Below are 27,808 nucleotides of genomic sequence, written 5' to 3'. Positions count from 1 at the left end.
ACCGTCTGGGAATTCTGGGCGGGCCCGAGATAGAGGCCGGCCACGGCCAGGGCGCCTCTGGCTACACCTGTCAGGCGACGACGGACTCTAGGCCCTGAAATCGCTGGGGTTCGGTGGTCGAGGCCAGTTGGAGCGCGTCACCCGATCCCTCGCCCCGGGAACGCCTTGCTTCCTCGCTTTCCGTCTCGTCCTTCTCAAACAAAGGCAATCCACACCCACCGCCATTTTCCTCTTACCTCAAAAACCACCTCTTCGTCAAACTCCGGTGTCATCCTTCTCCGCCATGCCACCCGCCTCAGCACGATGGGAAATGAAGGCGGGAGAACAGGCGGCACGGAGCTCCAGCTCCTGCCCGTCCCGTGGGTCTAGAAAACTACAATTACCAACATGCCTCGCCGCTCACGCCCCCTTTTCGAGCCCGCTTATTGGAGAAGAGAGTGAGCGTGTAAGCGAGAGAGGCGGGAGCGAGCTGAAGCTCGAGCCCTCCGATTGGAGGAGGCTAGGGCTTTTGTCTGCCTTTTACGGCCGCGACTAGCAGGGGGCGCCCGGAGCACTGCTGATTTTTGGAGCCCGAGAAGGGCACCCGCCAGAGGAGCCGAAGAGAGCACTACTCGTGCCCGCGCCTGGCTGTCAGCCTGCCGCTCTGCGGGGCGGTGCTAGTGCTCGCCCGCCCGACCCCGGCGGCTCGCGCCCGGGAGCGCCGCAGGGTCGCTGGAGTCGGCCGCGTCCTTTGTGTGGCGCTCAGGCTGCGCCGCGGGGCGGCGGGACGGAATGTGGGCGCTGCGGGGGCTTTTCTCTTCTACCCGAACTGTGGGAACAATGGACTGAAAGGGGAACATGGATTGAGGGGCCGAGCGGGGAAGCGAGCTGCACCGGGGAATCATGACTTCTGCAGCCGGTAAGTGACGGCGCTCGCGCTACCGCGGGAAAGTTTGTGGCGAGCGCTGCTAGGCTTGGGCTCGCGAGCAACTTTCTTCGCCGGGGTGGGCGAGTTGTGTGCCCCGTACCTTTGCCGAGCACCTTGGCAAGCGCGGAGCTAATGGGATTCGCTGCCGGATTTCTCGTCTTTTCCTGCCCAGAGGGGCTGTTTGGAAACCCGGGATTTCTCGGGATCTCCCTTCCAAAGGGGACTGTGCTGGGGGCTCTGCACCAGGTGAAATGCGATGTGTGAAGGGCGTTCGCTCATCTCTCCAGCAGTGCGAGGACTTCGCCTTTGCATGTGAAAATAGTGTAGATTCCCAAGTTGATAGATTAGTTATTATAGGCAAAGGCAGTGTTCTCAGCGTGTTCAATTTGGCCATTAAGTGAGTCGCTTTCAACCTTGTATCTGCTGGTAAACCTTTTACCCATTTTAAAGAGGCGTAGACATTGTCATGTCCTGGTGGTTTTACCTCTGTTACCTGAGAAGCAGAGGAGTTGAGATTGTTGAGGTGTTTTTTTTTTTTTTTTTGCTTGTCTGCACCCAATTACAGTTATTTTGTTTGTTTCTACCTGATTAGGGTAAACAAAGCTTTATTTTCTGTCTGCCTCCCATAGTTCTTTCCCCTTCATCCAAATGACAAAGCCTCTATCTTTGTGTGGATTTTCAGCAATTCTAGACGTTGTGTTTCTGAACATTCTTAAGGAACAATTTCTGTTTTACAAAATAATTACCAAAGTGGTGTTACGTTCACTTTGTAAGTACATAGGTTAATTTTTAAACCAGAACTTATGTATTAAGTAGAGTGTTATGGATTATTTTACGTTTTTGTCCACGTTGAAACAAACTTTCATTAGAAATTTTATAGTGAAATAGTTTAAAGCTTCTTCTCAAGGTTACTTCCAGAATCAGCACTTAAGTATCAGATTAAATTTTCATTGCTTTTCTTGGCATTTGTTTAAAATTCTTGCAACTTGAAACTGTCCAACAGCACTCAAATGTTCTGATTTGTATTATTTCTAAAGCCTAGATATATTGTAGTGTTGCATTGCTCCCTGTGATCAGATTACAACAAACGAAACAAGAAGTTAGCCAATAGGAAAAGAAAGCAAGAAGTAGGTGTTGTGTGGGTCTTTCCTTTTTGATGTTATATGCACTTATATGAGATATCTTTATAAACTCTCTTTTCTTTGCCAAAGGGAGGCTTTATACTTACATAAGGTAAATTATTTTCATCCTACATTTCTGTGCCTTACCTTCGTTCAAGAAATTGATTTAAATTAAAAGTGGTTGGAAATTTTAAAATCCTTCCAGCCAGTTTTAGCTCTTTCCTTTTTGGAGGTGTCAAATGTATTTAAAATAACCGTGTCTTATATGTATCAGTTTTCAATTCCAGTCTTAACAGTTTATAAGGAACAGGCACAGAAGCATGTAATTTGACATTTATGTAAACCCAATTTCTAGGGCCCAGACTGGAAGTTCATGATTCTTGCATTTGAATTATCCTAAAATAATGCAAGCTATTTTTGTATTTTATCAACTTTACAATTAAAGAAATCCACAGAAATTTTTGTGGTGTTTAAAGTGGGACACTTCCTGTGTCTAGCCGAGTTGGTTGGTTTTTAGCATTGCTGGCTGAGAAGCATCCACTACTTTTTTGCTCACCCATCTGTTGGATTTATTATAATTCTTTCTGGTGTCTAGATGGGGAATATGGAAGAGAACTGGGGTTTTATTTCTACCCATTCTTATATGTATACATAGTTCTTACAAGCTGATTATGGTGCTTTTTGGGAACAATAGTCAAATTCATTGAAACGTTTAGGAAAGTTATTTGAAGTTAAGGGAGGGGATTTTTGCTTTTGAATCTAATCTGTGGTATTTGGAAGGGTTGGTTTAATTTAAGAAAATAAAAGGAATGTTGTAGAACATTTAGGTTATATGTATCCAGCAGAAAAGCTTGCTTTGTTTTTCTGCATCTATAAAATAATCTGCCCTTAGTGGAGATTTCAGAATTATTTTAAGCTGTATACGAAAAAGGAGAGGCTGGGCGCAGTGGCTCACGCCTGTAATTCCATCACTTTGGGAGGCCAAGGCGGGTGGATCACTTGAGGTCAGGAGTTTGAGACCAGCCTGGCCAACATGGCAAAACCCTGTCTCTACTAAAAATACAAAAATTAGCCAGGTGTGGTGGGGTGCGCCTGTAGTCCCAGCTATTCGGGAGGCTGATATGAAAATTGCTTGAGCCGGCGAGGCGGAGGTTGTGATGAGCCGAGATCGAGCCACTGCACTCTAGCCTGGGTGACAGAGCAAGACTCCATCTCAAAAAAAAAAAAAAAAAAAAAAGAAAGAAAAAAGGAGAGAGAATTATAGGTATATATAGGTATAGGTATATATTTTGTGTCCTTTTGAACATGTACAGGTCACTGTCTCATTGTCTGTGCTTTGCATTTTGGCTGGTCCAGTAGCCAGAGAGTGTACACATGAACCACAGCCATCTGTGTGTAACAGATGACGAGTATGTTTGTAATAGTTAGTAAAATGGTACTAGTGCTTTACTTTCTTACCTTATATTTCCCTGGAGCCAAACAGCTGTGTAAATAAAAGATTTGCTGCTTTGCTCTAAGAAGCTTTGGGTCTGACTGTTGATGCAGTATTAAGATCCAAAGGTGCTAGATTTGTTGCCAAATGTCATGCACTTATTTCACATTGGAGTAGACCATAATATAATGGCTTATTATTTTTTGAGTTGTGTTTCTTCCAAAATAGAGCCATGAAAAAAAAAATAATGAAGGATTTTGGATATTGCTATACCAGTGACTTAGTTGAACACTTGTTCCTATTAATAATTAAGGAATTTTTCAATAATCGTATTGAAATTGATTCCTGCTAACTTTTCAAAATATTATTCTACATTAAAATGGATGTACATTTTTGAATGTGATTATTTTTAAAGAAGAAATTTTCTGTTATGGAGACATATTAAAGAGTATGTGTATGTGACAGCTGTGATTATTCCCAGGCCCTGTTGTTAGCACTGGGATACATCAGTGAATGAGACAAAGTGCCTGCCCTTCTGGAGCTTGTGTCTTATGCTGAACACAGACAAAGGTGAACTGAAAAAACATCAACGCAGGAGAAAGAGGCCACAGTACATGAGGTTCTTCTGAAATGAGTGTCTCAGAAGTTATCATCTCAGATTCCTATGGGCTTTAGAGGCCTGTTCAACTCCCCCATTTATAAGGAAGGAAAGTGAGGCAGCCAGGTCTGTACAAGGCCCACAATTAGGTTAGCCAGCTCCCTGAGTTATGTCTGTGACTTCCTTCAATACAGAGTTAACTAACAATGGCAAGCCCAAGTTCACAGTTATTAATTGAATTCAGTGAGTATGCGTTGAGTGCTTTATGTACGTAATAGGACTTTGCTATATTTATTGGGAATCAACTCCAGCTCATACGTAGTTAATTGAATTTCTGTGACACTAGAACAGGAATTTATATCTCTTGGAAGCAGATCTGTGTACAAAACGCATTTTTTAAAACGAGTAAAATTGGTACCAGGGATTTTAAAAAAATGATATTTAAATGACCCTAAAGCTTCTGACAAGGTTCTAAGATACGGAAAGTAAAAGATTAATTTGATGAGATGAAGTTTTCTTCCAACTGTGGTAAAATAGCACGTAAGATAAATTTACCGTCTTACTCATTTTTAAGTGTATAGTTCAGAAGTGTTAAGTACATTCACATGGTACAGCCAATCTCAAGAACTCTTCATTTTACGAAACTATTTTTTCTGTTTTCATGGAGACGGAGTCTTACTGTGTTGCCCAGGCTGGTCTCCAATTTCTGAGCTCAAGCAATCCTCCCACCTTGGCCTCCCAAGGTGCTGGGGTTACAGGCATGAGCCACTATGCCAGGCTGCCAAAACTAATTTTTACAAAATTCTTTGAAAAATCCCAGAGGTAGGATGTTTTGATAATGGTTACAGAAATAAAATCAACTTGACAGTCTTACTGAGTAAGATGGGCCATTGGGAAGAGGCCTAAGGCATTCATACTTTCTCTTAAGACTTGACTTACGAAATGGAGGGTTTGATTTAATAGACATTTACAACTAGGTTTCTCACTAGGATTTGAAGGGTTTTTCAGTTATTTTCTGCCTAAAAAAACTCAGACAAAATTAACTATGATTATTGAACAGCTAACTGAAATTATGTAGTATAGGAATTTGCATTATTTTGAAAATAATTTTTTATTGATGATGACATTATACCTAGAAATTGAGTGAGAAGACATGTATCATCATATACATCATATAATCTTTATTGCACACATAGAAGTAGAGATTTAGGGAATTCTTCCTTGGTTGGTAAAAGGAAGTAGAGCACCCTACTCCTCTTTTTTTTAAAAAAACTCAGTTCCGTGTAATAGCTTCCCAAGTGTCGTGACTAATTTCCTTTGTTCAAAAGTAAGTCATCACCAAATGAAATATCAGAGCCCCTGTCTATTCAAGTAATTAAACAACGTCCAGCAGTCCTTTGCAGCAGATATTTTGAAAAGTTTTTTCAGTAAATTAAGTTTTTAAGTGTTAGATCCTGTCAAAGGAACAAATATAAATGTAAAAGATAAAATATTTTTTATCTCATGTCTCCTTGGGGAAATATGGTCAATAATATGACAGTGTAGGTGGAAGAACGTAAAGGAACTTACAGATATACAGGCTTTATTTATCTTTTCGCTTTATAGGTCTGTTGTGTAAAGCTTTTATTAGGTTCCTATAGTATAGGAGCAGATCTGTACCGATGCAGCATTGTATAATAGGTGTTAGTTAAATACCTTATATATAATGTTTAGGAAGAATTGCTACACTAGAAATTGTGGTTATCTTTTAAATGTAGTAGAACAGTGGATGTTAATGAGGGATAAACAACATAATCACCTGTGGAACTTAAAAGATGTACAGATGTCCAGGATCTATCCCCAGAAACTCTAACTAGTTCACTCTGGGGTAGGACCTAGACATGTGACTTTTTAAAAAATAGAGCTCCGTGAAGGAATATAATGAAAATTCCCAACCAATAACTCTTGCAGAAAGAAATACCAGGTTTATTATGAGCCTTAAATAATACCAAAGAATTAATTTTCAGTTTTTAAATTTAGAAAATTTCTGATTTCTGTCTTCCTTTTTTAATATTGTTTTGGGGTTCCATCTATTGAGGTAGACAGATCATTGATAAAAGGCATTTATTTATACAACTCAATTATATTATCCTTGAGATAGAAGACTACTACTGCTTATTCACATGAGAAGTTTAAAGAGCTGCATCCTACATTTAACTTAGGCAAATTCAACTTTCAGCACTTGGCAAATGAATTGAAGAACAACTATGTGGGTCCCAAACTGAAGTCAATGATCTCATTTGTTGTCAATGAAAGATATGATGGGCTGGGCGCGGTGGCTCACGCCTATAATCCCAGCACTTTGGGAGGCTGAGTTGGGTGGATCACGAGGTCAGGAGTTCGAGACCAGCCTGATCAACATGGTGAAACCTCATCTCTACTAAAAATACAAAACTTAGCCGGATGTGGTGGTGCGCACTTGTAATCCCAGCTACTCGGGAGGCTGAGGCAGGAGAAATACTTGAACCCTGGAAGCAGAGGTTGCAGTGAACCGAGATCATGTCACTGCACTCCAGCCTGGGCGACAGGGCAAGACTCTGTCTCACATAAAAAAAAAGAAGAAAAAGAAAAAAAGATATGGTAACCAGTTCCAAAGCTGGAGAAACAAACTGTATTGGATTTATTTAAAAATGTACAATAGACCCAAAGCTATGTATGGAATTGAAAGACAATTTAAGGAATTTTCAGGAGTAATATTGACACTATATAATGTAACATACTCAGTAAAAGGCAAGGTCATATTGTTAAAAATAAAAAATGCTATCAGATTTAATCATGTATCATTTTGTGCTTTGGTTGTTTTGACATCAAATTATTATTTTTTCCTTTCTAGAGATAAAGAAGCCACCAGTGGCCCCCAAGCCCAAGTTTGTTGTGGCAAATAATAAGCCAGCTCCACCTCCTATTGCACCTAAACCCGACATTGTGATTTCTAGTGTTCCACAGTCGACAAAGAAAATGAAACCAGCAATAGCCCCAAAACCAAAAATTCTGAAGACCTCACCTGTTCGAGACATTGGGCAGTCGCCATCAAGGAAAATCATGTTGAACCTGGAAGGGCATAAACAGGAATTAGCTGAAAGCACTGACAACTTTAATTGTAAATATGAAGGCAATCAGAGCAGTGATTATATTTCACCAATGTGTTCCTGCAGTTCTGAGTGTATCCATAAGCTGGGCCATAGAGAGAATTTGTGTGTAAAGCAGCTTGTTTTAGAGCCCCTGGAAATGAATGAAAATTTAGAAAACAGTAAAATTGATGAGACTTTGACTATAAAAACTAGGAGTAAATGTGATTTGTATGGTGAAAAAGCCAAGAACCAGGATGGGGTTGTTTTAAAGGCAAGCGTTTTAGAAGAGGAGCTCAAAGATGCCTTAATACACCAAATGCCACCTTTTATTTCTGCACAGAAGCACAGGCCCACAGACAGCCCAGAAATGAATGGTGGCTGTAATTCAAATGGACAATTCAGAATTGAATTTGCGGATTTGTCACCTTCCCCATCCAGCTTTGAAAAAGTTCCTGATCGTCACAGTTGCCACTTACAGCTTCCTAGTGATGAATGTGAACATTTTGAAACTTGCCAGGATGACAGTGAAAAAAGCAATAATTGCTTTCAGTCATCTGAACTAGAGGCTCTGGAAAATGGGAAAAGGAGTACTTTAATATCTTCAGATGGAGTTAGTAAGAAATCAGAAGTCAAAGACCTTGGTCCCTTAGAAATTCATTTAGTACCATATACCCCAAAATTTCCAACTCCCAAGCCCAGAAAGACACGAACTGCTCGTCTGTTACGCCAAAAGTGTGTAGATACTCCTAGTGAAAGCACTGAAGAACCGGGGAATTCAGACAGTAGCTCTTCCTGTCTTACTGAAAATAGTTTGAAAATCAATAAAATCAGTGTTCTCCATCAGAATGTTTTGTGTAAGCAGGAACAGGTGGATAAAATGAAGCTAGGAAATAAAAGTGAATTGAATATGGAATCCAACAGTGACACACAGGACTTAGTCAATTCACAGAAAGCCATGTGTAATGAAACAACTTCCTTTGAAAAAATGGCACCTTCTTTTGATACAGACTCTAATTTGAGTTCTGACAGCACAACTGTAGATGGTTCTAGTATGTCGCTTGCTGTGGACGAAGGGACCGGTTTTATAAGATGTACTGTATCTATGAGCCTGCCTAAGCAGCTCAAATTAACTTGCAATGAACATTTGCAATCTGGGAGAAACCTGGGAGTTTCTGCCCCTCAAATGCAAAAGGAATCTGTTATAAAAGAGGAAAATTCTCTACGAATTGTCCCCAAAAAACCTCAAAGACATAGCTTGCCTGCTACAGGAGTGCTTAAAAAGGCTGCCTCCGAGGAGCTTTTGGAAAAAAGTTCTTATCCTTCAAGTGAAGAAAAAAGTTCAGAGAAGAGTCTAGAAAGAAATCACCTTCAGCATTTGTGTGCCCAAAACCGTGGTGTGTCATCCTCCTTTGATATGCCTAAACGGGCTTCAGAAAAGCCAGTGTGGAAGTTACCTCATCCTATTTTACCCTTTTCAGGGAACCCAGAATTCTTAAAGTCTGTCACCGTATCGTCAAACAGTGAGCCTTCAACAGCCCTAACCAAGCCCAGAGCAAAATCGTTATCTGCTATGGATGTGGAAAAGTGCACTAAGCCTTGCAAAGACTCTACAAAGAAAAACTCTTTTAAAAAGTTGCTCAGCATGAAACTGTCCATCTGTTTCATGAAGAGTGACTTTCAAAAATTTTGGTCCAAGAGTAGCCAACTCGGAGACACCACCACAGGCCACCTCTCCAGTGGGGAGCAGAAGGGGATTGAAAGTGATTGGCAAGGCTTGTTGGTAGGAGAGGAGAAGAGAAGTAAACCCATCAAGGCATATTCCACAGAAAACTATAGCCTGGAATCTCAAAAGAAGAGGAAGAAGTCTCGGGACCAGACCAGTGCAGCTAATGGTCTGAGAGCTGAGTCTTTGGATGACCAAATGCTCTCCCGGGAGTCATCATCTCAGGCACCTTACAAGTCTGTTACAAGCCTCTGTGCACCGGAGTATGAAAATATATGCCATTATGAGGAAATACCAGAGTACGAGAACTTGCCATTTATTATGGCTATACGGAAAACTCAAGAGTTGGAATGGCAGAATTCCAGCAGCATGGAGGACGCTGATGCAAATGTGTATGAGATAGAAGAGCCGTATGAAGCTCCAGATGGCCAGCTGCAGCTTGGACCCAGACATCAGCATTCCAGGTAACGGGTGCCAGACAGACACTTTTGCATGCATCGTTGCAATTAACCTTCAACAGCCTGGTGAGTTAGGAATGCAGGGGGAAGAAAAACACGTGGTTGAAGGAATAGTTTAGAAAATGTGTATTAAATTATTCTCAAGTGCAGCCTCCTTTTAGCATACAGTTGGAATGGGTATTTGCAATACAAGCTTGAAGTAGTTAATTTATTTTAGTAACCGATTCAAAGAATTTGAACCAGTGGCAATGTAGGTGCTGCTGCAAGGAAGGTGTGCAACAGAGAGGTCCTGGGCCTCCAGACACCAGCTCAGAAGTCATATCAGGAAACCTGGGGCAGGAAATTGGCCAATTCAATGACATTTATTTGCTAGGTATAAGAAGTCTGAAGTTACTGAAATATGCAGGCATTTACGTGTGGTGCCCTTATCAGGTGGAACCTCCACATTTTTAGAAGTTCACCACTCTTTGAAGATTGGTCATTTTACCTGTTGATGGCTAATTGCTGACCTCAAGTGGATATAGGAAAAATGCAGGAAACATGTAACTACTCTTTATTTCTCACTTTTAAAATAATTTAATTAAAAAAAAATTTTTTTTTGAGATGAGGTCTTACTCTGTCACCCAGGCTGGAGTGCAGTAGTATGATCATGGCTTACTGCAGCCTCGACCCCCCAGGCTCAAGGAGTCCTCCCATCTCAGGCTCCTTGAGTAGCTGGGACTATAGGTGCATGCCACCATGCCTAGATAATTTTTGTATTTTTTGTAGAGACAGGGTTTTGCCATCATGCCCAGGCTGGTCTTGAACTCCTGGGCTCAAGCACTGCTCCTGCCTTTGCCTCCCAAAGGGTTGGGATTACAGGCATGAGTCACTACACTGGGCCTGTTTCTCACTTTTGTATGTGCACTTCCTACCTGTGGAATACCTACTCCATCTCTCTTATTAAAATTGTGCCCATCCTCAATAATCCACCCCCTCAGTCTTTGGCTTCATTAAGCTTCTACAATTACCTAGTCAGAAGTGTTTACTTCCTATTCTGACCACCCAGTTATGCTGTGATATCCTTTCATCTCAGGCTGTCTTAATGTATAACTATTTATTGGCATGTCTGATGTTCTGTATTTGGTTTTAAGCTCCATGAAGAGTTCTAGTCATCTCTTTGCCCTGGATAAAGCCAAGCAAGAGGCCTAGTAGAATCAGTAGATGTTGATTGGGTCTAAGAGAGAATGAATGAAAATAGGCCAAGGGAGCAACCACTGCAGCGGCTTCCTTCTCTCCATAGTCGCATAGGTAGCTTTTCCATTGTATTTCTAATGTTTGTTTGTGTTTAACAAAAAAGCACATGGACCCTTTTGGAAATCTTTAGATTGTTCTTAGTCCACTAACTTCAGGTCTTTGAAATTCAAGTCTTAAAATGTGACTTTTCTAGAAAATACTTGGCACATAGTGGGGTGTATTAGTCCGTTCTCACGCTACTAATAAAAACATACTCAAGACTGGGTAATTTATAAAGGAAAGATGTTTAATTGACTCACAGTTCAGCATGGCTGGGGAGGCCTCAGGAAACTTACAATCATGGCGGAAGAGGAAGCAAACACATCCTTCTTTACATGGGGGCAGCAAGGAGAAGTGCAGACCGAAAGATTGAAAAGCCCATTATAGAACCATCAGATCTTGTGAGAACCCACTCACTATCTCTAGAACAGCAGCTTGGGGGAAAACCGCCCCCGTGATTAAATTACCTCCCACCAGGTCCCTCCCACGACACGTAGGGATTATGGGGACTACAATTCAAGGTGAAATTTGGGTGGGGGCACAGCCAAAGCATATCTTGGGGGCTCCAAAAAAAAAAAAAAAAGCATTGTTGGGTGAATTGAATAAATTGTCGAGCAAGTCAGCGTACCAAGTAAAGTAAATTATTTTAAGTTCCTTTAACTGTCAGATATTCTCATAGCATTTCTCTTTACTCGTAGTCAGTCTTTCCTGCCCTTCCTCCTTTTGCCTAAAAAAGGCTACTTTCCTCCCTTGTCTAATTTTTCTCACAGCCAGCTGCATTCTGTTTTCATATTTCTGCTTCCTGAATATTAGTACCTAGGCAAAAAGCTCCTTCCTTGGCATAAGTACTTCTTTTTTTTTTTTTTTTTCTCTTTGGAGACAGGGTCCCCTCTCTGTCTCCCAGGGTGGAGTACAGTTGTATAGTCAAGGCTTACCGCAGCCTGTAACTCCTGGGCTCAAGTGATCCCCACCCACCTTCAGCCTCCCAAGTAGCTGGGACCACAGGTGCATACCACCACACCCAGCTGATTTTTGTTTTTTATTTTTTGTATAGATAGGGTCTCCCTGTATTGCCCAGGCTGGTCTCAAATTCCTGTGCTCAAGTGATCCTCCCATCTCAGCCTCCCAAAGTGCTGGGATTACAGGCATGAGCCACCACTACCAGTTCTTGGCATAAATATTTCAAATTGTCTGTTTTCAGGATTGCTCTTCTCTGCAGAACCATTTTATTGGTACTATCCTTTTTTTTTTTAAACATGCTTTTGCATATTTTTTTTGTGTGTAATAAGTTTGGTTGGCTTCTTCACAATGTACTACTATCCTTGCCTAAGATAATTTTTTTTTTTTAATCACTTTATTTGTGAATGAGTACAATTTTTTCTTGAAATTGGAGGTTTGGCCATTGGGGTGTGTTTTCTGTTGGCCATCAGGCTTAAACCCTAAGGGCTTACCATTATCTCTGCCAATCCTGGAGCTTGTTTTTTATCTGTTATGCTGCTTAGGTTGTTAGGGCCTGCTGCTCGACTGGGTGGAAGCTGGTGAGAAGGGGTTAATGGACGCAGCCAGCCAGTGGCATAAGGAGAGTTCTTTCTGGAGGCCACAGGAAACCAGGGCGGCTTTGGACAGGTTATAGGCTGTCAAGTAGGGCAGCCTGGTAAAAGCTGGGTGAGCTTTGCTTTTGAATTTCGCTTTCCAAGGAGACTTTTGTTTAGGCCTGCAGCAGGGAGCCTGCAACAGGCTTGAGACTACTAAAATGTGCCAGAGGAATCAAAAGCCCTGAGTCATAGGGTCAGAATCACAGTATTGCCTGGGAGGTTGTTCCTCTTGTAAACAACATTGAATAGAGGAGAAAAGAAATTCAAGTCTTCCTGAGGAGGACACCTTGACACCGTGAGATCAAATAAATGAACAGTGAGGCATACATTTCAGGTGAGCTCAAAGGGTCCTGTTTGGTAATCTCGCTGTTGAAAATACAGACCTGTGCCTTAGAATAATTAATTCAAAATCCAGTACACTGACTGGGGTTCTAAAATGATAAGAAAAAGTGAAAATGAACTCTTTAAGATTTTTCTGCTAGGGTCATCACAAGGGTGTCTTAGTTTCTCAACCTTCAGGGAAGAAAGTCTGGGTCAGGGCTCTAATTCACTGAATCATGTATTTTACAGAGTCTACACATGTGACCAACCAAATTCTGGTTAGTAAACAGACTTTTGACAAGCTTGGGTGTAGCCCATATGGTCTTATTCTTTAGAATATAGATGTTTCATAAATCCAATGCTTACCATTTACTTTTTTTTTTTGAGACAGAGTCATGCTGTGTTGCCCAGGCTGGAGTACAGTGGCACCATCACTGCTCACTGTAGCCTTGACCTCCTGGGGTTAAGTGATCCTCCCATCTCAGCCTCCCAGGTAGCTGGTACCACAGGCATGTGCCACCACGCCCATCTAATTTTTGTATTTTTTGTAGAGATGGGGTTTCACCTTGTTGCCCAGGCTAGTCTCGAACTCCTGGTCTCAAGACATCCTCCTGCCTTAGCCTCCCAAAGTGCTAGAATTATAGGCGTCAGCCACCATGCCTAGCCTACATTTACAAATTTATAACAATGTGTTTATAATTTATCAGAAAGTAGTTGTAGGCAGTCCCCAATTCCTAAAAGGATTGTGTTCTAAAAGTTCATGATAATTTGGAACTCAGAGTGTATTTCCCAAAGAAACAGCTTTGAAATGGTGGTGAAGTCCTCAGTTCAGTCCGCAGGTTATATTAACCATTACTGCCCTGTCTTCCCCTCCACTCCTCTCCCTACCCCAGCCCAAGGGAGGTGAATTATCTCTGACTGTGTATGTGTGTGTGTGTGCGCGTGCATGCACGTGTGTCCCTGTGATGCAAGCTGGGGCTGAGGCGGTAGCCAGGGTGGGGTTAAGCACCTGGGATCTCAGAGGAGCAAATCTACAAGGCCTGGGGCCCCAGGGTTTGTGGGAAGGATGAGATGACTAAGGAAGAATGAGGAAACTGGGGGCTGGGTGAGCTGCGTGGAAGACTGAAAGTCGTCAGGAGTGATAAGGGGGAAGGGTAGGGTAGTGGCTGGGAATTAGTAGGCAGTGAGTTTCTCTACCTCCTTTTCTTCTTATTCCAATCCCTGCTCTCTTTCCCTCCCTGTTCTCCTTTGCTAACTGCATCATTTGGCTAATTGAGTTTCTGATGCCTGGCAGAGTGAGTAGAAGAAACCAGAGGAGGAGACTGGATGAGGGTGTAAGGAGTGGCACTGAGAAACCCCAGAGGAGAAAGGACGAACAGCCAAACCTGAAGATGAAGGAGACTGGAAGGGAAGTTCCCATGGCTGGAGAAACCATAGCTTTAGGTGTTCCAGATAGGTCATCATTTAGTCACCGCTCCGGGTTCTCAGAGGCAGTTTTGTTGGTAGTGCAACTGTGAGCCACTCTGGATTATTCTGACATTTTGGGAGTATAGTTATGAGACCTATTCCTTGAAATGTTTCAGATATAATAAACATAAAATAGCCAGCAGGCAAAGGATCTTTCTATCTTATTGATATTCAGGTGATGGGTACCCATTTACTACTATTTTTATTTAAGAAGTTTGATGTTCAGAGAGAAGTTCCTAAAATTTGAGCCTTTGAGCCTTTGTCTGTAACCCTTATTCAAGGGCTATAGACAAATCAGCAAAATAATAGTGTCCAAATGTTGGAATTTTCTTTTTGAAATTGAGGCAGATTTCTTGATTCTATAAAGAAAACTGTCCCTGGAAACATTCCAAGTTTTTCCTGTGTTGTTTCAATTTGTTCTTATTATAAATATTTCAAAGAAAAAGTATGATAATTGGGTTTTCCTAGGCAACTTAGCAAACCCTCGATTTATTTATTTCACAGATACTGACCATATGTCAAGCATTGTACTTTCAAAGGTGAAAAGTGATGCCTACTCCCAAGGAACTTCTGCCCATTGAGGTGACAGAAATTTATAATACATGGTTTTACTAATTAGTTGTCTTTTTCTTAGTTGTACCCTGAATAGGGTATTAAAGAAAACATCACCTACATGGCAACACTTGAACCAAGTCTTTTTTAAATGGGCGTGATTAGATCTGGTGTTTAGGAGGTTGTTTTTTAATGTTGGTGAGAGCAGTTTTAGTGGTACTGTTGGAGAAGGAGCCAGATTGCAAACTGGGACTGAGAAGAGAGGAAGTGGAATCAGAAATGTGGATTGTTGTCCCTTGAAACTTTGCCCAGAAGTGCCTGTCATTTGACAGGTTTGGATTTATCTTTTGGTCTTCTTCAAGCACCAGAATTCAACATAAATTGAACTTCAAAATTATTTCTTTTAAATGAATCAGTATACCCTCATCTCTGATGAAAGAAAGTACTAAGTTTTTGTTTCTCCCCATTTTAAATTTGAGACTGGTCTTGAAGAGCTGCTGAATGACATTGCAAGTCCTATTATGAGATTTTCATTGTAAATCAGGAAACCTAGTCTAGAAGACCTCTCTCTTTGGTTACATTTACCACCTCATGGTATTGTTGGATTTCAATGTAAGGATTAGAGTATACATTAACAGCCTATGAACATTTCCATGTTGTCGTAGCACAGTTAAGATTATGCACAGTTAGAAGGTGGGGGTTGGGACTGATATTCAACAGCAGCCCTTTCCTGTAAGTTATTTTCAGAGACAGCTCAGGAAATGTAAAAAATCTGTATGCCTCTTTAACTTTGTGTTTCTCGTGTTAGAATTGTAGCCACACAGTTCTGGCAAATCTGTTTGTTTGCATACTTACCCTGCATTTGAAATTGCAGCAGAAGCATTGGGTTTTCTTTCTTGGCAATAAAGCTGTTCTTTTTTCCTTTTAATAAGGAATTAGGGGCCAGGCATGGTGGCTCATACCTGTAATCTCAGCACTTTGGGAGGCCGAGGCAGGAGGATTGCTCGAGCCCAGGAGTTCGAGACCAGCCTGGGCAACATGGTGAGACCCTATCTCTATGAAAAAAAGGAGAAACAAATTTTTTTTAAAGGAATTAGGAATAAGTATTATGAAGAGTATCAATTAAATATTAGGAATTAAATTGCAGTATTTTGTCCAGCTGTGTTACTTTGGTCTCATTTCCTGCCAAATCAGATAAATGATATTTTATTTTATTTTATTCTATTTTTTGGGAAATGGAGTCTCACTGTGTCGCCCAGGCTGGTGTGCAGTGGTGCAATCTTGGCTTATTGCAACTTCCACCTCCTGGTTTGAAGAGATTCTCCTGCCTCAGCCTCCTGAGTAGCTGGGATTACAGGCACTGCCACTATGCCCAGCTAATTTTTTGTACTTTTAATAGAGATGGGGTTTCACCATGTTGGCCAGGCTGGTATTGAACTCCTGACCTCAAGTCAGCCCACCTCGGCCTCCCAAAGTGTTGGGATTACAGGCATGACTCACCGCGGCCAGCCCATATGTATGTTTTTGTGTGGTAGACTGTCACTCTACACTTTTAGAGACATATTTTTAGAGACAGAAGAAAAAAATATAGACTACAAAAATGTATGGAAGAAGATGTGTGTGTGTGTGTGTGTGTGTGTGTGTGTGTGTGTATTCTGTCCTGCTTAGTAAAACATTTTTTTGAGATAGCTGAAATTTGCACACTTTGGGAGAATAAAAGATTGCATTATTATTTTTAGAGCTAACTAGTTTTCCATTGCTGTGTTTTCATCAAGTTCTTGAATAATAAAGATCTAAGAATCTTAAATTTAGCCAAGGATATGATTATTTTGTTTTTATAAAATTTGAGTTAGTTATATCAGTGAGACAAACATTGCTTTGTAAAGTGAATTTCTGACCTAGGTCCTAGAGAAATGTCCGCAGTGTAAATCTTTTGGGAAGGGCAGAAGTGGGGAGGGTGACAAGGAGGGCCCACTATGTTCTCCTAAGTATTTGCACTTCTTGTAATGACCTGATATATAAAGGTAATCAGACAATCATCCTTCAGTCAAGGAATGGATAAAACCTAGCAGTAGGGTGTTTGGAAATCGGAATGCATTTTTGCAGTAGTCATAACTGAGTGGGGGTTGCTTTCCCAGCCCGCCCACAAGAACATATTTAGCTTCTAATATATGAAAAATGTGATAGAAAGTAATAGGAAATGAGACTGTGGCAGTAATAAAACAGCAGTGAAGTTAAATAAATGGCTTTTGTGACTCTTGAATGATGGTGCCTTCAAGAAGGGAAAGGTTAGTGTGTTGAGGAGGGAAATAGCAAGGGGGAAGGGAACAGGATGAAGAGGTGGAGATGAACTTTTATCTCCCTGATCTTCCAGGTGGTTCAGGGGAATTCCAGATCTGGGCGTGTGTCTTTATGGAAGGGAATGAGTATTCATATTTCACATATTCATAAGTAATGCATGTGCTTGTATATTACATTTGATAGCTTTTTATGTTCTTCTAGACATTTTTTAAAAATTCATTATCTATTCCTGGAATCGCATAGATACATTTGGTCTTTAGGGGAGCCCTTTTGGATTTAAAAAAAAAAAAGCAGACTAGACATGTTTATATCAGCCTATTTATTTTAATACTTTCTTGAAACTATGTTAGGTACAAAGAACAGTTCGTGTTATAGCACATTTGGGTGTGGGTAGCTACAAAGAAGTACTGGCCTTTTTTTAATGCTGAGTGTGTTAAGTTCAGGAATGGAACTGCCTACTTTCTTCTGGGTGGTATGGAAAAACTACTTCGGTGGTTTAGCCTGCTTCTGGTAATTGTGTTCATGGATCTCTGGAGAAAAAACTGTATTTGTAAGTAGTTTTGACAGCAGGCAGAGATAATCTATGATTGGAGCAATAAAAATAGGAGTGGCCAAATAGACTGTCAGTGGAGTAAATATGATGATTGTATTTCTGGGAAGAACAGCTATCTTCTTTCAGTTTTCTTTCCCAGGTTTCTCAGCCCTTCTTGTTTGCATTTATTATAGGCCCCCTTTTGGTTCTATATAAGCATGAATTGGAGTAAGGTTGCTATGTTACCCTTTTATATGCAAAGAAATTGAGTTATGGTGGTTAAGTGATTTCATGAAAAATGAACAGTGATGGAAATGCGATGGATTAGTGGTTCTGAGCCCTCATCTTCAAGGGTCTGTTTACCAGACTCTCCCATTTATCAAAGTATTTTGGTTTCTGATGCAGGAAAGGTGAAATAATAAACACTGAACAAAGAAAACCAGTTTCCCCCTGATGTTTCCATAAAAATTAAAAGGAAAACAAACACATTTAGGCTTTTTATGTTTGAAATGGTGTAACTGCTTGTTCTTTTAGCTCCTGTGGATTCAGTCGAAAACTTCATGTTTTACTTAGATCATTTATTTTTTGAAGTCAGTTTTTTTTGATAACATTTATAACAGTTGACATACTTTGGCATATGTTAGTATCGTATGAAACATTAGAAATTAAAGAGTAGATATGGTTTTTAATAAACTTAGAATAGCCTGTTTTGTTTTGTTTTATATCTGAAAAGCAGTTCTGATTTTGAATTGTTTGGCAACTGTAATTTTAAGTCGACAAAATGTATAAAGAAGGAATAATTTGTAGCTTATCCCCGCCTTCCCTAACTTTCTTTTGGTCTTTTGATGTATCCCACAGTCCCAAGAAGAAAGGAATTTCAGTGTAGAAATGTAGCTTTTTGTAATCCCAGAACTTTGAGAGGCCCAGGCAGGCATATTACTTGAGATCAGGAGTTCGAGACTAGCCTGGCCAACGTGGTGAAACCCCGTCTCTACTAAAAATACAGAAATTAGCTGGGTGTTGTGGCACGTGCCTGTAGTCCCAGCTACGCAGGAGGCTGAGGCAGGAGAATTGCTTGAACATGGGAAACAGAGGCTGCAGTGAGCTAAGATTGAGCCACCCTGGGCAAAAGAGCAAGACTCCATCTCAAAAAAAAAAAAAAAAAAGGTAGCTTTTCCACTACTTAATTTTTCTTTCCATAGCTCCACAAAAAACATGCAGATAAAGCACAGTCCATCTCTATTGCCCTTCTTACTGGGGAGGAAGGCAGGGATAGATAATGAAATCGTTTACAAGTCCAGGTATGATTTGCTTGATAACAAAAGTTTCTGAAATCTTAGTCTTTTAGAAGTCTGGGGGTAAGAAAAAAATAAATAAGGATTTTTTTTTGTTTTGTAATCAAGTGAAATCTAAGGTTTGAAAAAACTTAGAAATTAACATATGTCTGTTAATGGTTTTAGGTTAAATATAGTCTTAGGATCATTAAAGTTTAGAACTAAAGGAATCATTATAAATCATGCAGTAAAGTCTCTTCACTCACTGATGCAACCAAAGCCCGTGAAGACTTGTCGACTTTGCCCACACCACAGAAATGGGAAATTCCAAAACCAGAGCTCCAGCCTGGAGCTTCTAATGCTGGGGTGGAAAGCCTTATAGAGAAAGTGAGCAAAATTTAGAAGATGAAAGTGATCTTAGTTGTTGCACAAAGGTTCAGGTTTACTTGCATCATTGCACTTTTTTCTCCTTTTGTAACAGTATTGTTACCGCTGTGAGGAAGGAGGCCCCACACACAGATGCATATGAACACAGAATTATATGGCTGTTTTTAAAATGGTGATTTCAGCAAGGTGAATATTCAAACTAGGCAGAAACTTTCAGCAAACAAATAATCTGATGCTACTAATACACGTTAACAAAACTTTCTTCCCCCAAACTGACTCCCCATCAATCCAGTTTTTACTCCACGTCACCAAAAGTCTATGAACCAGACAAGAGGAAGGATTAGAAGTGCCATTCACATAAATAGCATGAGTTTTAGGCTTAATAGTAATCGTGGACAGGCACAGTGGCTCACGCCTGTAACCCCAGCACTTTGGGAGGCCAAGGCTGGTGGATCTCGAGGTCAGATCGAGAACATCCTGGCTAACACGGTGAAACCCCATCTCTACTAAAAATACAAAAAATTAGCCGGGCGTGGTGGCGGGCCCCTGTAGTCCTAGCTACTCGGGAGGCTGAGGCAGGAGAAGGGCGTGAACCTGGGAGGCGGAGCTTCCAGTGAGCAGAGATAGCGCCACTGCACTCCAGCCTGGGTAACAGAGCGAGACTCTTGTCTCAAAAAACAGAAAAAAAAATAGTAATCGCTTGGATTTACTCAAGATTTCCGATATGCCAGCATTATGCTAGGAGCTCTTGCATGTACCATTTCGTCCCTTTTGTCCTTTAAGATAGATATTATTGTTTTCTTTAACAGATGAGGAGACCAAGACTTAATGGGGTTGAATAACTTGCTCAAGGGCACAGAGCTAACTTGTAGATAAACTGAAGTATGGAACCAAGTTTTCTGATCCTGAGACAGACTGACATTTAATCAGAACATGTTGATGTTGTGCTTTGCTGTGAGCCATGGTTTCACTATTATTTTATTTTTTATTATTAATATTGGTGGAGGTCTGTGAATCTTCTACCCAAGGGACCACAAGGGACAAAATATTTCTGTCTTTAATTTGTTCACTATTTAGAGGGAAAACACAGAGACACCTGCAGTGATATGAATAGAAATTAATGAGCATTTTTAGAGACGCCAGATTTTTCATGCAAGAAGAGTTCATTGATTGGAAAGCTCTTGTGGTTAGGTAATAGGTGTTTCAAAGGTTGGAAACTGAATTCATTACGTCATATTTGCATTTAGTCCGGTAGGTGGTGGCTGCTATTCAAAGCAAGTTAAATATGATTCCTGTCATTTACTAGTTGCATGTGGACATAATGGCATGGAAAGGATTATGCATGTCTCATATTTCCCCACTGATTTACATGACAGCTGCTTTTTTTAACCAGTTATCCCTGTTCCTCATTTTGTTCTCTCTGTCAAGTACATTCTGACGTCTAAAGCACTTTTATTTAATAATGTTATTTATGGGTCCCCAAAGTAAATATTTTGTAAGGCTAAAATACTTTTTGTAATAAGATAATACCCTTATTAAGTTAGGGAAAAAATAGATTTAAATGAATGGTAGGGGTATATTCCCCCAAAAGACGCTGGTGATATGTTCCCTCTAATTAGTTGAAGATTTCTTAGAGGAGGAAGGCTTTATGGAGCCTTTTGGGGTTCTTTTTGTTTGTTTGTTTTTATTTTTTAGAGACAGAGTCTTGCTCTGTTGCCCAGGCTGTAGTGCAGTGGCGTGATCTCACTTCAACCTCCACCTCCCAGGTTCAAGCGATTCTTCTTCCTCAGCCTCCTGAGTAGCTGGGATTACAGGTGCGCACCACCACACTGGGCTAATTTTTGTATTTTTAGTAGAGACGGAGTTCACCATGTTGGCCAGGCTGGTCTCAAACTCCTGACCTCAAGTGATCCACCCACTTCGGCCTCCTGAAGTGCTGGGATTACAGGCATGAGCCACCGTGCCTGGCCTGAGCATATTGAATTGTGAGAGAGTAGGACCTGGATACTGGATGAGAGAGCATGTTCAGTCTGGCTATAAGTTGAGAGAAGTTCTTAGGCAAACCACTGCTAGCATTACTGGAACACAGGTTATAGTCACTGACCCTGTCTCCCAAAAGGCTTGCTGAATCTACTTCCAAGGTAAAACGGATTGAGATGCCTCTTTGTGACTTTTTAATTTGTCATCTGGCTGGGTCTGGTGGCTTATGCCTGTAATCCCAGCACTTTGGGAGGCCAAAGCAGGAGGATCACTTGAGGCAGGAGTTTGAGACCAGCCTGGGCAATATAGTGAGACCTTGTCTCTACAAAAAATTTAAAAATTAGCCAGGCATGGTGGCATGTACCTATAGTCCCAGCTACTTGGGAGGCTGAGGTGGGAAGATCACCTGAGTCTGGGAGGCAGAAGTTGCAGTGAGCTGAGATTGCACCACTGCACTCCAGCCTGGATGACAGAGCAAGACCCTGTTTCAAAAAAAAAAAGAAAAAAGTTGGCATGTTTATTAATACTGTCTATGCTGAACTGAACTTGGTTTGTCTTAAGTGAATAAATGCCATAGTCATAGTATAGAAAGCATATTTAAATTCTTTCTGACCAGGTGCGGTGGCTCACGCCTGTAATCCCAGCACTTTGGGAGGCTAAGGTGGGCGGATCACGAGGTCAGGAGTTTGAGACCAGCCTGGCCAACATAGTGAAACCCCGTCTCTACTAAAAAAACAAAAAATTAGCTGGGCGTGGCCTCCAGCACTTTGGGAGGCCATGGTAGGAGAATTACTTGAGTCCAGGAGTTCAAGACCAGCCTGGGCAACGTAGCAAGACCCTGTTTCTAAATAAATAAATAATAACTTCCTTCTATGCACAACCTGCTGTTACTGTGCTAATTATGTAACAGGCTTCTGTAGAGCCAAACTGATTTGAAAAACTGTACTTGGCTGTTAAAGGTATATTTAAAAATACAAAATTACTCAAAATGTTTTTTTGTTTTGTTTTGTTTTGTAGACAGAGTCTCGCTCTGTCACCCAGGCTGGAGTGCAGCAGCGTGATCTCAAGCTCGCTGCAACCTCCGCCTCCCGGTTTCAAGCGATTATCCTGCTTCAGCCTCCCAAGTAGTTGATTAGAGACGTGTGCCACCACACCTGCCTAATTTTTATATATTTAGTAGAAACGGGGTTTGGCCACACTGATCTTTAGATTCCCCCAGTTTTACTTGTACTCACATGTGTATTTAATTCTATATAATTTTATTAGATGTGTAGGTTTGCATCTCCATCTTCACCATTCCATCACCACCAAGACCCCTCTTGTCCTTTTATACCCACACCCACCCCCCTCCCGCCTCTTCCCTTCAACCCCTGGCAACCACTAGTCTATTTCAGATTGTTTTGTTGTTTAAAAATGTTATATAAGGCCAGGCGTGGTGGCTCACACCTGTAATCCCAGCACTTTGGGAAGCTGAGGTGATCCGCCCGCCTCAGCCTCCCAAAGTGCTGGGATTACAGGCGTGAGCCACCATGCCCGGCCCTTTCAAACTGTATTTTATTTAAAATATCCTATAATTCCGACTTTTTAATGAATTTGTAATTTTTTTTCCTCTCAAATTAAATTAAAATCTACCCACAAATAGCTACACAGTTGGCCTGGTTGCCAGGACATTTCGTTATCAAAGGGCATATAAGTATAGGCTTTCAGTTTTTAGTCTACAGGTGTAGGTATGTGTCCATTTCACTGCCTTTCATCACTTGTTTCCTGCCTTTCCCTGTGTTTTATGCTAAAAACAAAACAGAGGATGGCCAAGGGATAGTGGTGTGATGCTGCTCTGAAGGCTTTTGTTATAGAGCCTGGTGAAGTCCTGTGGCCTCAATCTGCCAGTATTCTTTGGCTGAGATTCCTACCTGATGACAGTTGATTTCAGAGATCTCTGATTCTCATGTAAACATAGTGACATTTTACCTGCTGGAGGGGATGTTGTCAGGTGATTTTAGTCCGTTGTAGCTAATCAGGTGCTTTAGAGAGATTTGGATTGTTAGATTTTATTTCATATAATTTATATGGCATTTTAAATATAAAATTTATAGCAAAATAATAGATTTTCCTTTTATAGAAGTCAGTAAACTTCATGTCCCCTCAGGAAAACCAGGAAACAAATAAATTACCTCCGATTATGTCCTTATCTGAGGCTGCTTTCGGCATTTGGAAGTGGAAGTGAAAAAACAGCATAGAAATTAAGGATAGTTCTTACCCAGGAGGAATTTGCAATGTGGTTTATTACTGTTTTTAATTGAAATGTTTATCGATATAACTGTAGATTCACATGTGGCAAAGAAACAATGGAGAGAGAAACTAGTCTGCTTCAGCTAGTTTCCCTTAATGGTAACATTTTGTAGAACTATAGTAAAGAATCACAACTAGTATATTAACATTGACAGAATCCACACTGATCTTTAGATTCCCCCGGTTTTACTTGTACTCACATGTGTATTTAATTCTATATAATTTTATTAGATGTGTAGGTTTGCATCTCCATCTTTACCATTCCATCACCACCAAGACCCCTCTTGTCCTTTTATACCCACACCCACCCCCCTCCCACCTCTTCCCATCAACCCCTGGCAACCACTAGTCTATTTCAGATTGTTTTGTTGTTTAAAAATGTTATATAAGGCCAGGCGTGGTGGCTCACGCCTGTAATCCCAGCACTTTGGGAAGCTGAGGTAGGCGGATCACCTGAGGTTGGGAGTTCGAGACCAGCCTGACCAACATGTAGAAACCCCGACTCTACTAAAAATACAAAATTAGTCAGCCATAGTGGTTCATGCCTATAATCTGAGCTATTCAGGAGGCTGGGGCAGGAGAATCACTTGAACCTAGGAGGCGGAGGTTGTGGTGAGCTGAGGTCATGCCACTGCACTCCAGCCTGGGCAACAAGAGCGAAACTCCGTCTCAAAAAAAAGTTATATAAAATGGAATCACAGCCAGCCACAGTGGCTCATGCCTATAACCCCAGCACTTTGGGAGGCCGAGGAAGGAACATCATTTGAGCCCAGGAGTTCAAAACCAACCTGGGCAACTTGGCGAGACTCCATCTCTACAAAAAATTTAAAAACGTGTGATGGTACATGCCTGTAGTCCTAGCTACTTGGGAGTCTGAGGCAGGAAGATCACTGGAGCCCAGGAGGTCAAGGCTCCAGTGAGCTGTAATCACGCCACTGCATTCTAGCGTGGGTGACAGAGTGAGACCCTGTCTCCAAAAAAATAAAAATAAAATATAAAATAATAAAGTAGAAAATGTAACAAAATAATAAAAATAGAGAATCATATAGCATGTGGCCTTTTGGAATTGGCATTTTAAAAAAATTCAGCATGGGCCAGGCATGGTGGCTCATGCCTATAATCCCAACACTTTGGGAGGCTGAGGCAGGCAGATCACCTGGGGTCAGGAGTTTGAGACCAGCCTGGCCAACATGGTGAAACCCTGTCTCTACTGAAAATATGAAAATTAGCTGGGTGCGGTGGTGCATGCTTGTAGTCCCAGCTACTTGGGAGGCTGAGGCAAGAGAATTGCTTGAACCCAGGAGGCAGAAGTTGCAGTGAGCCAAGATCACGCCACTGCACTCCAGCCTGGGCAACAGAGTGAGACACCGTCTCAAAACAAAACAAAACAAAACAAGAATTAACCAGGCGTGGTGGTGGGCACCTGTAATTCCAGCTACTCAGGAGGCTGAGGCAGGAGAATTGCTTGAACCCAGGAGGCAGAGGTTGCAGTGAGCTGAGATCATGCCGTTGCACTCCAGCCTGGGTGATGAAAGCGAAATTCCGCCTCAAAAAAAAAAAAAAATTCAGCATGATTTTCTGTAGAGCCATCCAAGTTGTTGCGTATGCCAATAGCTTTTTCTTTTTTAATGCTAAGTATTGCTAAATATTAGTAGTATTTCACTTAAAGGACATCTGGGCCATTTCCACTGTTTGGCTTTTACAAATAAATCTGTCATGAACATTCATATTCAGGTTTTTGTGTGAATATATTTTCATTTCTCTGGAATAAATGCCCAAAAGTGCAATTAGGGGTTGTGTGGGATTGCATGTTTAGTTTTATGAGAAGCTGCCAAACTGTTTTCCAGAGTAGGTATACCATTTTGCTTTCCTACCAGCGATGTATGAGTGACCCAGTGTCTGCACACCTCACCAGCACTTGGTAGTTGTCACTGTTTTTTATTTTAGCAATGCTGACAGGTGTGCAGTAATATCACATTATGGCAGTCTGCCTTCCCAGTCTGATCATCTTATTGCCCATCTACACAAAATTGACCACATTCTACATTCCAAAACATGCTCTTCTCTCATGGCTTTGTTCCACTACCTAAAAAACCCTTTTCCCAGACAGAGAATTTTTCATCTTTCTAGACCTAATTCACATGCTACCTTTTGTGGAAACCCTCCCCTTCCAATGTAGGAAAGGTAACACAATACACTCCCCTCCCAATCTTCCCCATTGTTCTCCATCCACTCATCTCGTTCTTCCTTTCTAACACTGCCTCTTCTTGTCAGTATATTATCTACTTGTTTGCTTATGTGTCTCTCCTACTAGAAAATAGCCTGCATGGATGGGGGATCCTAAATTTTGTTACACTGCCTTGTCCTCAGTGCCCAGAACAGTGCCTGACACATAGGTGCTTAGTAAATATTTATTGAAAGAATGAATGAGGAAGTGAATTTCTGTACATTGTGCCTCCACTCCCTTCTCTAGCATATTGCCTGGCATATCCTGTTTATGCTATAATAAAAATAGCTAACATTTACTATATTGATTTTAACTACATATCAAACAGTACAATGGACCCCTTTCCTTGGTCTTCTACTGTTGCACAGCACCAACTCATCATTCCATCATAACATTTTGTTAACCTCCTTCTGCTTCCCCCCTAAAAAATACATGTACATTCTGCTCTTTGTAATCATCAGTTGCACACCCATGGATTCACTAAGCTGCTTATTGAAAAAATTTTGGGGGAAAATGGATGGTTGCATCTGTATTGAACATGTATAGACTTTTAGACTTTTAGTTCTTGTCATTATTCCCTAAATAATATAACAACTATTTGTGTAGCATTTATATTAGTTGGTTATAAGTAGTCTAACAGTGATTTTTAAAGTATACAGGAGGAGCCGCGAGTGGTGGCTTATGCCTGTAATCCTAGCACTTTGGGAGGTGGATCACCTGAGGTCAGGAGTTCGAGACCAGCCTGGCCAATATGGTGAAACCCCATCTGTACTAAAAATACAAAAAAATTAGCCAGGCGTGGTGGCGGGTGCCTATAATCCCAGCTACTTGGGAGGCTGAGGCAGGAGAATTGCTTGAACCTGGAGGTGGGGTTGCAGTGAGCTGAGACCGTACTATTGCACTCCAGCCTGGGCAACAAGAACGAAACTCTGTCTCAAAATAATAATAATAAATAAAGTATACAGGAGGATATATGTAGTTTATATGCAAGTACCATACCATTTTATATAAGGGACTTGAGCATCCATGGAGTTTGGTCTCTGTGGGGGGTCCTGAAACCAATCCCCCACAGATACCCAGGGACAACTATGTAAGAATAAATATTGTGAGAGATTACAACACCTTTGTATCCTTGGCCCCAGCAGATACCTGGCACAAATTAAGTAGTCACATCTGAGCAAACAGTGGTCAGGTTAAACACTGCTTTTGCTTGTGTGAAGTCAGAATCCAGCTGCATTTTGAGTAAACCAGTGTCCCACTGACCAGGCTTCCAGAATGTACAGGAAACATCTGTTAATTTTGGAAAGCAGTTACACTGGTGTGGAGAATTACTGCTATTTGCTAAAACAAAGCTCCCTTGGAGAAGAGAAATTGAATTAAAAGACCTCACATGCATCTGTCTTTATTAGATACGTAGTGAGCATCCTTCCGTATTGTGGGATGGTTATGCAAGAAGCACTCCATTCCACCAGTCCTCTCACCAAACCTGCAGAAAGAAAGCATGGAGTCTAAATTCCCATGCCAATCAAAAGCAGTTTTGACAGTTTCTTGGTTAGTACAGGTCTTACCATATCTAAATGTGCTATTCAGAAAATGCAAAGAAGATGTATCACTTAAAAAAATCTAGTTTGATGGAACTGTAAATGAAAGAACTGTCCCTGTAGTCTTACATGTAGTAAGACTGAAACTGAAAAAATCTAGGCAGTCTATAGGTAGCTTTGGAGTTAGCAAAAATTTACTAAAATGTTCTGGTGAAGGGTCTAGTGACATTTTTATGTATTTTTTAATTTTTAACTTTTTTTAAAAAATATAGTGACAGAATTTTACTATGTTGCCCAGGCTGGTCTCAAACTCCTGGCCTCAAGCAATCCTCCTGCTTTGGCCTCGCAAAGTGCTGGGGTTACAGGTGTGAGCCACCATGCCTCGCCCAAAATTTTTACATATGTGGGGAAATATCAGAATGATTTGGCTATGGAAGGCATGTTTTCTCTTACAGGATGAATAATCCATATAGTTCAGGATTTCAAAATATATTTTTTGGCCAAAATATAGTATTTTAGACTCTGCTGTCTTGTCTCCATGTAACATATGGGTACGGCCTAAATAAAATAAAGTTTTTTTTCTGAGCCCTGGTATGGACTAATTAGATATCGATATGGAAAAGATTTAAGAGTATTACCTAAGAGCTATAAAATCTTTTAGAAAAATATTAATTTAAGAAAACATCTTCAAAAACTGGAAAGGAAGGGTCAAAGAAAA

The 27,808-nt window shown here is 41.0% G+C and overlaps 2 protein-coding genes across 53 annotated transcripts in view; one reads left to right on the top strand and one right to left on the bottom strand.

The window, feature by feature from the left end:
• The window catches only part of VEZT (vezatin, adherens junctions transmembrane protein), an 80,702-nt gene extending 80,343 nt beyond the window's left edge, over positions 1-359 (bottom strand). For 12 of the 50 annotated variants that reach the window (XR_010148387.1, XR_010148388.1, XR_010148385.1 and 9 more), the window contains exon 1: positions 237-359. Coding sequence is in view for 16 of the 50 variants with exons in the window: in XM_024347990.3 (XP_024203758.1) it covers positions 237-272 (36 nt within the window). In the remaining 34 variants the exon portion in view is untranslated. The remainder of the gene's footprint in view (positions 1-236) is intronic. The other 38 variants (XR_010148378.1, XR_010148379.1, XR_010148380.1 and 35 more) reach the window with 7 other exon arrangements.
• Positions 360-391: 32 nt separating this feature from the next.
• Positions 392-27,808, top strand: part of FGD6 (FYVE, RhoGEF and PH domain containing 6) — a 136,682-nt gene continuing 109,265 nt past the window's right edge. For all 3 annotated transcript variants that reach the window (XM_054663413.2, XM_016924004.4, XM_016924003.4), the window contains exons 1-2: positions 392-898; positions 6,931-9,355. In XM_054663413.2, the coding sequence (XP_054519388.2) occupies positions 883-898; positions 6,931-9,355 (2,441 nt within the window). In that variant the 5' untranslated portion in view covers positions 392-882. The remainder of the gene's footprint in view (positions 899-6,930; positions 9,356-27,808) is intronic.

The sequence above is a fragment of the Pan troglodytes genome, chromosome 10 (assembly GCF_028858775.2).
Source record: "Pan troglodytes isolate AG18354 chromosome 10, NHGRI_mPanTro3-v2.0_pri, whole genome shotgun sequence".
Classification (NCBI taxonomy): Eukaryota; Metazoa; Chordata; class Mammalia; order Primates; family Hominidae; genus Pan; species Pan troglodytes.
Note: the sequence above shows the minus strand (reverse complement) of the source record. Positions and strands in the feature narration are given on the sequence as shown.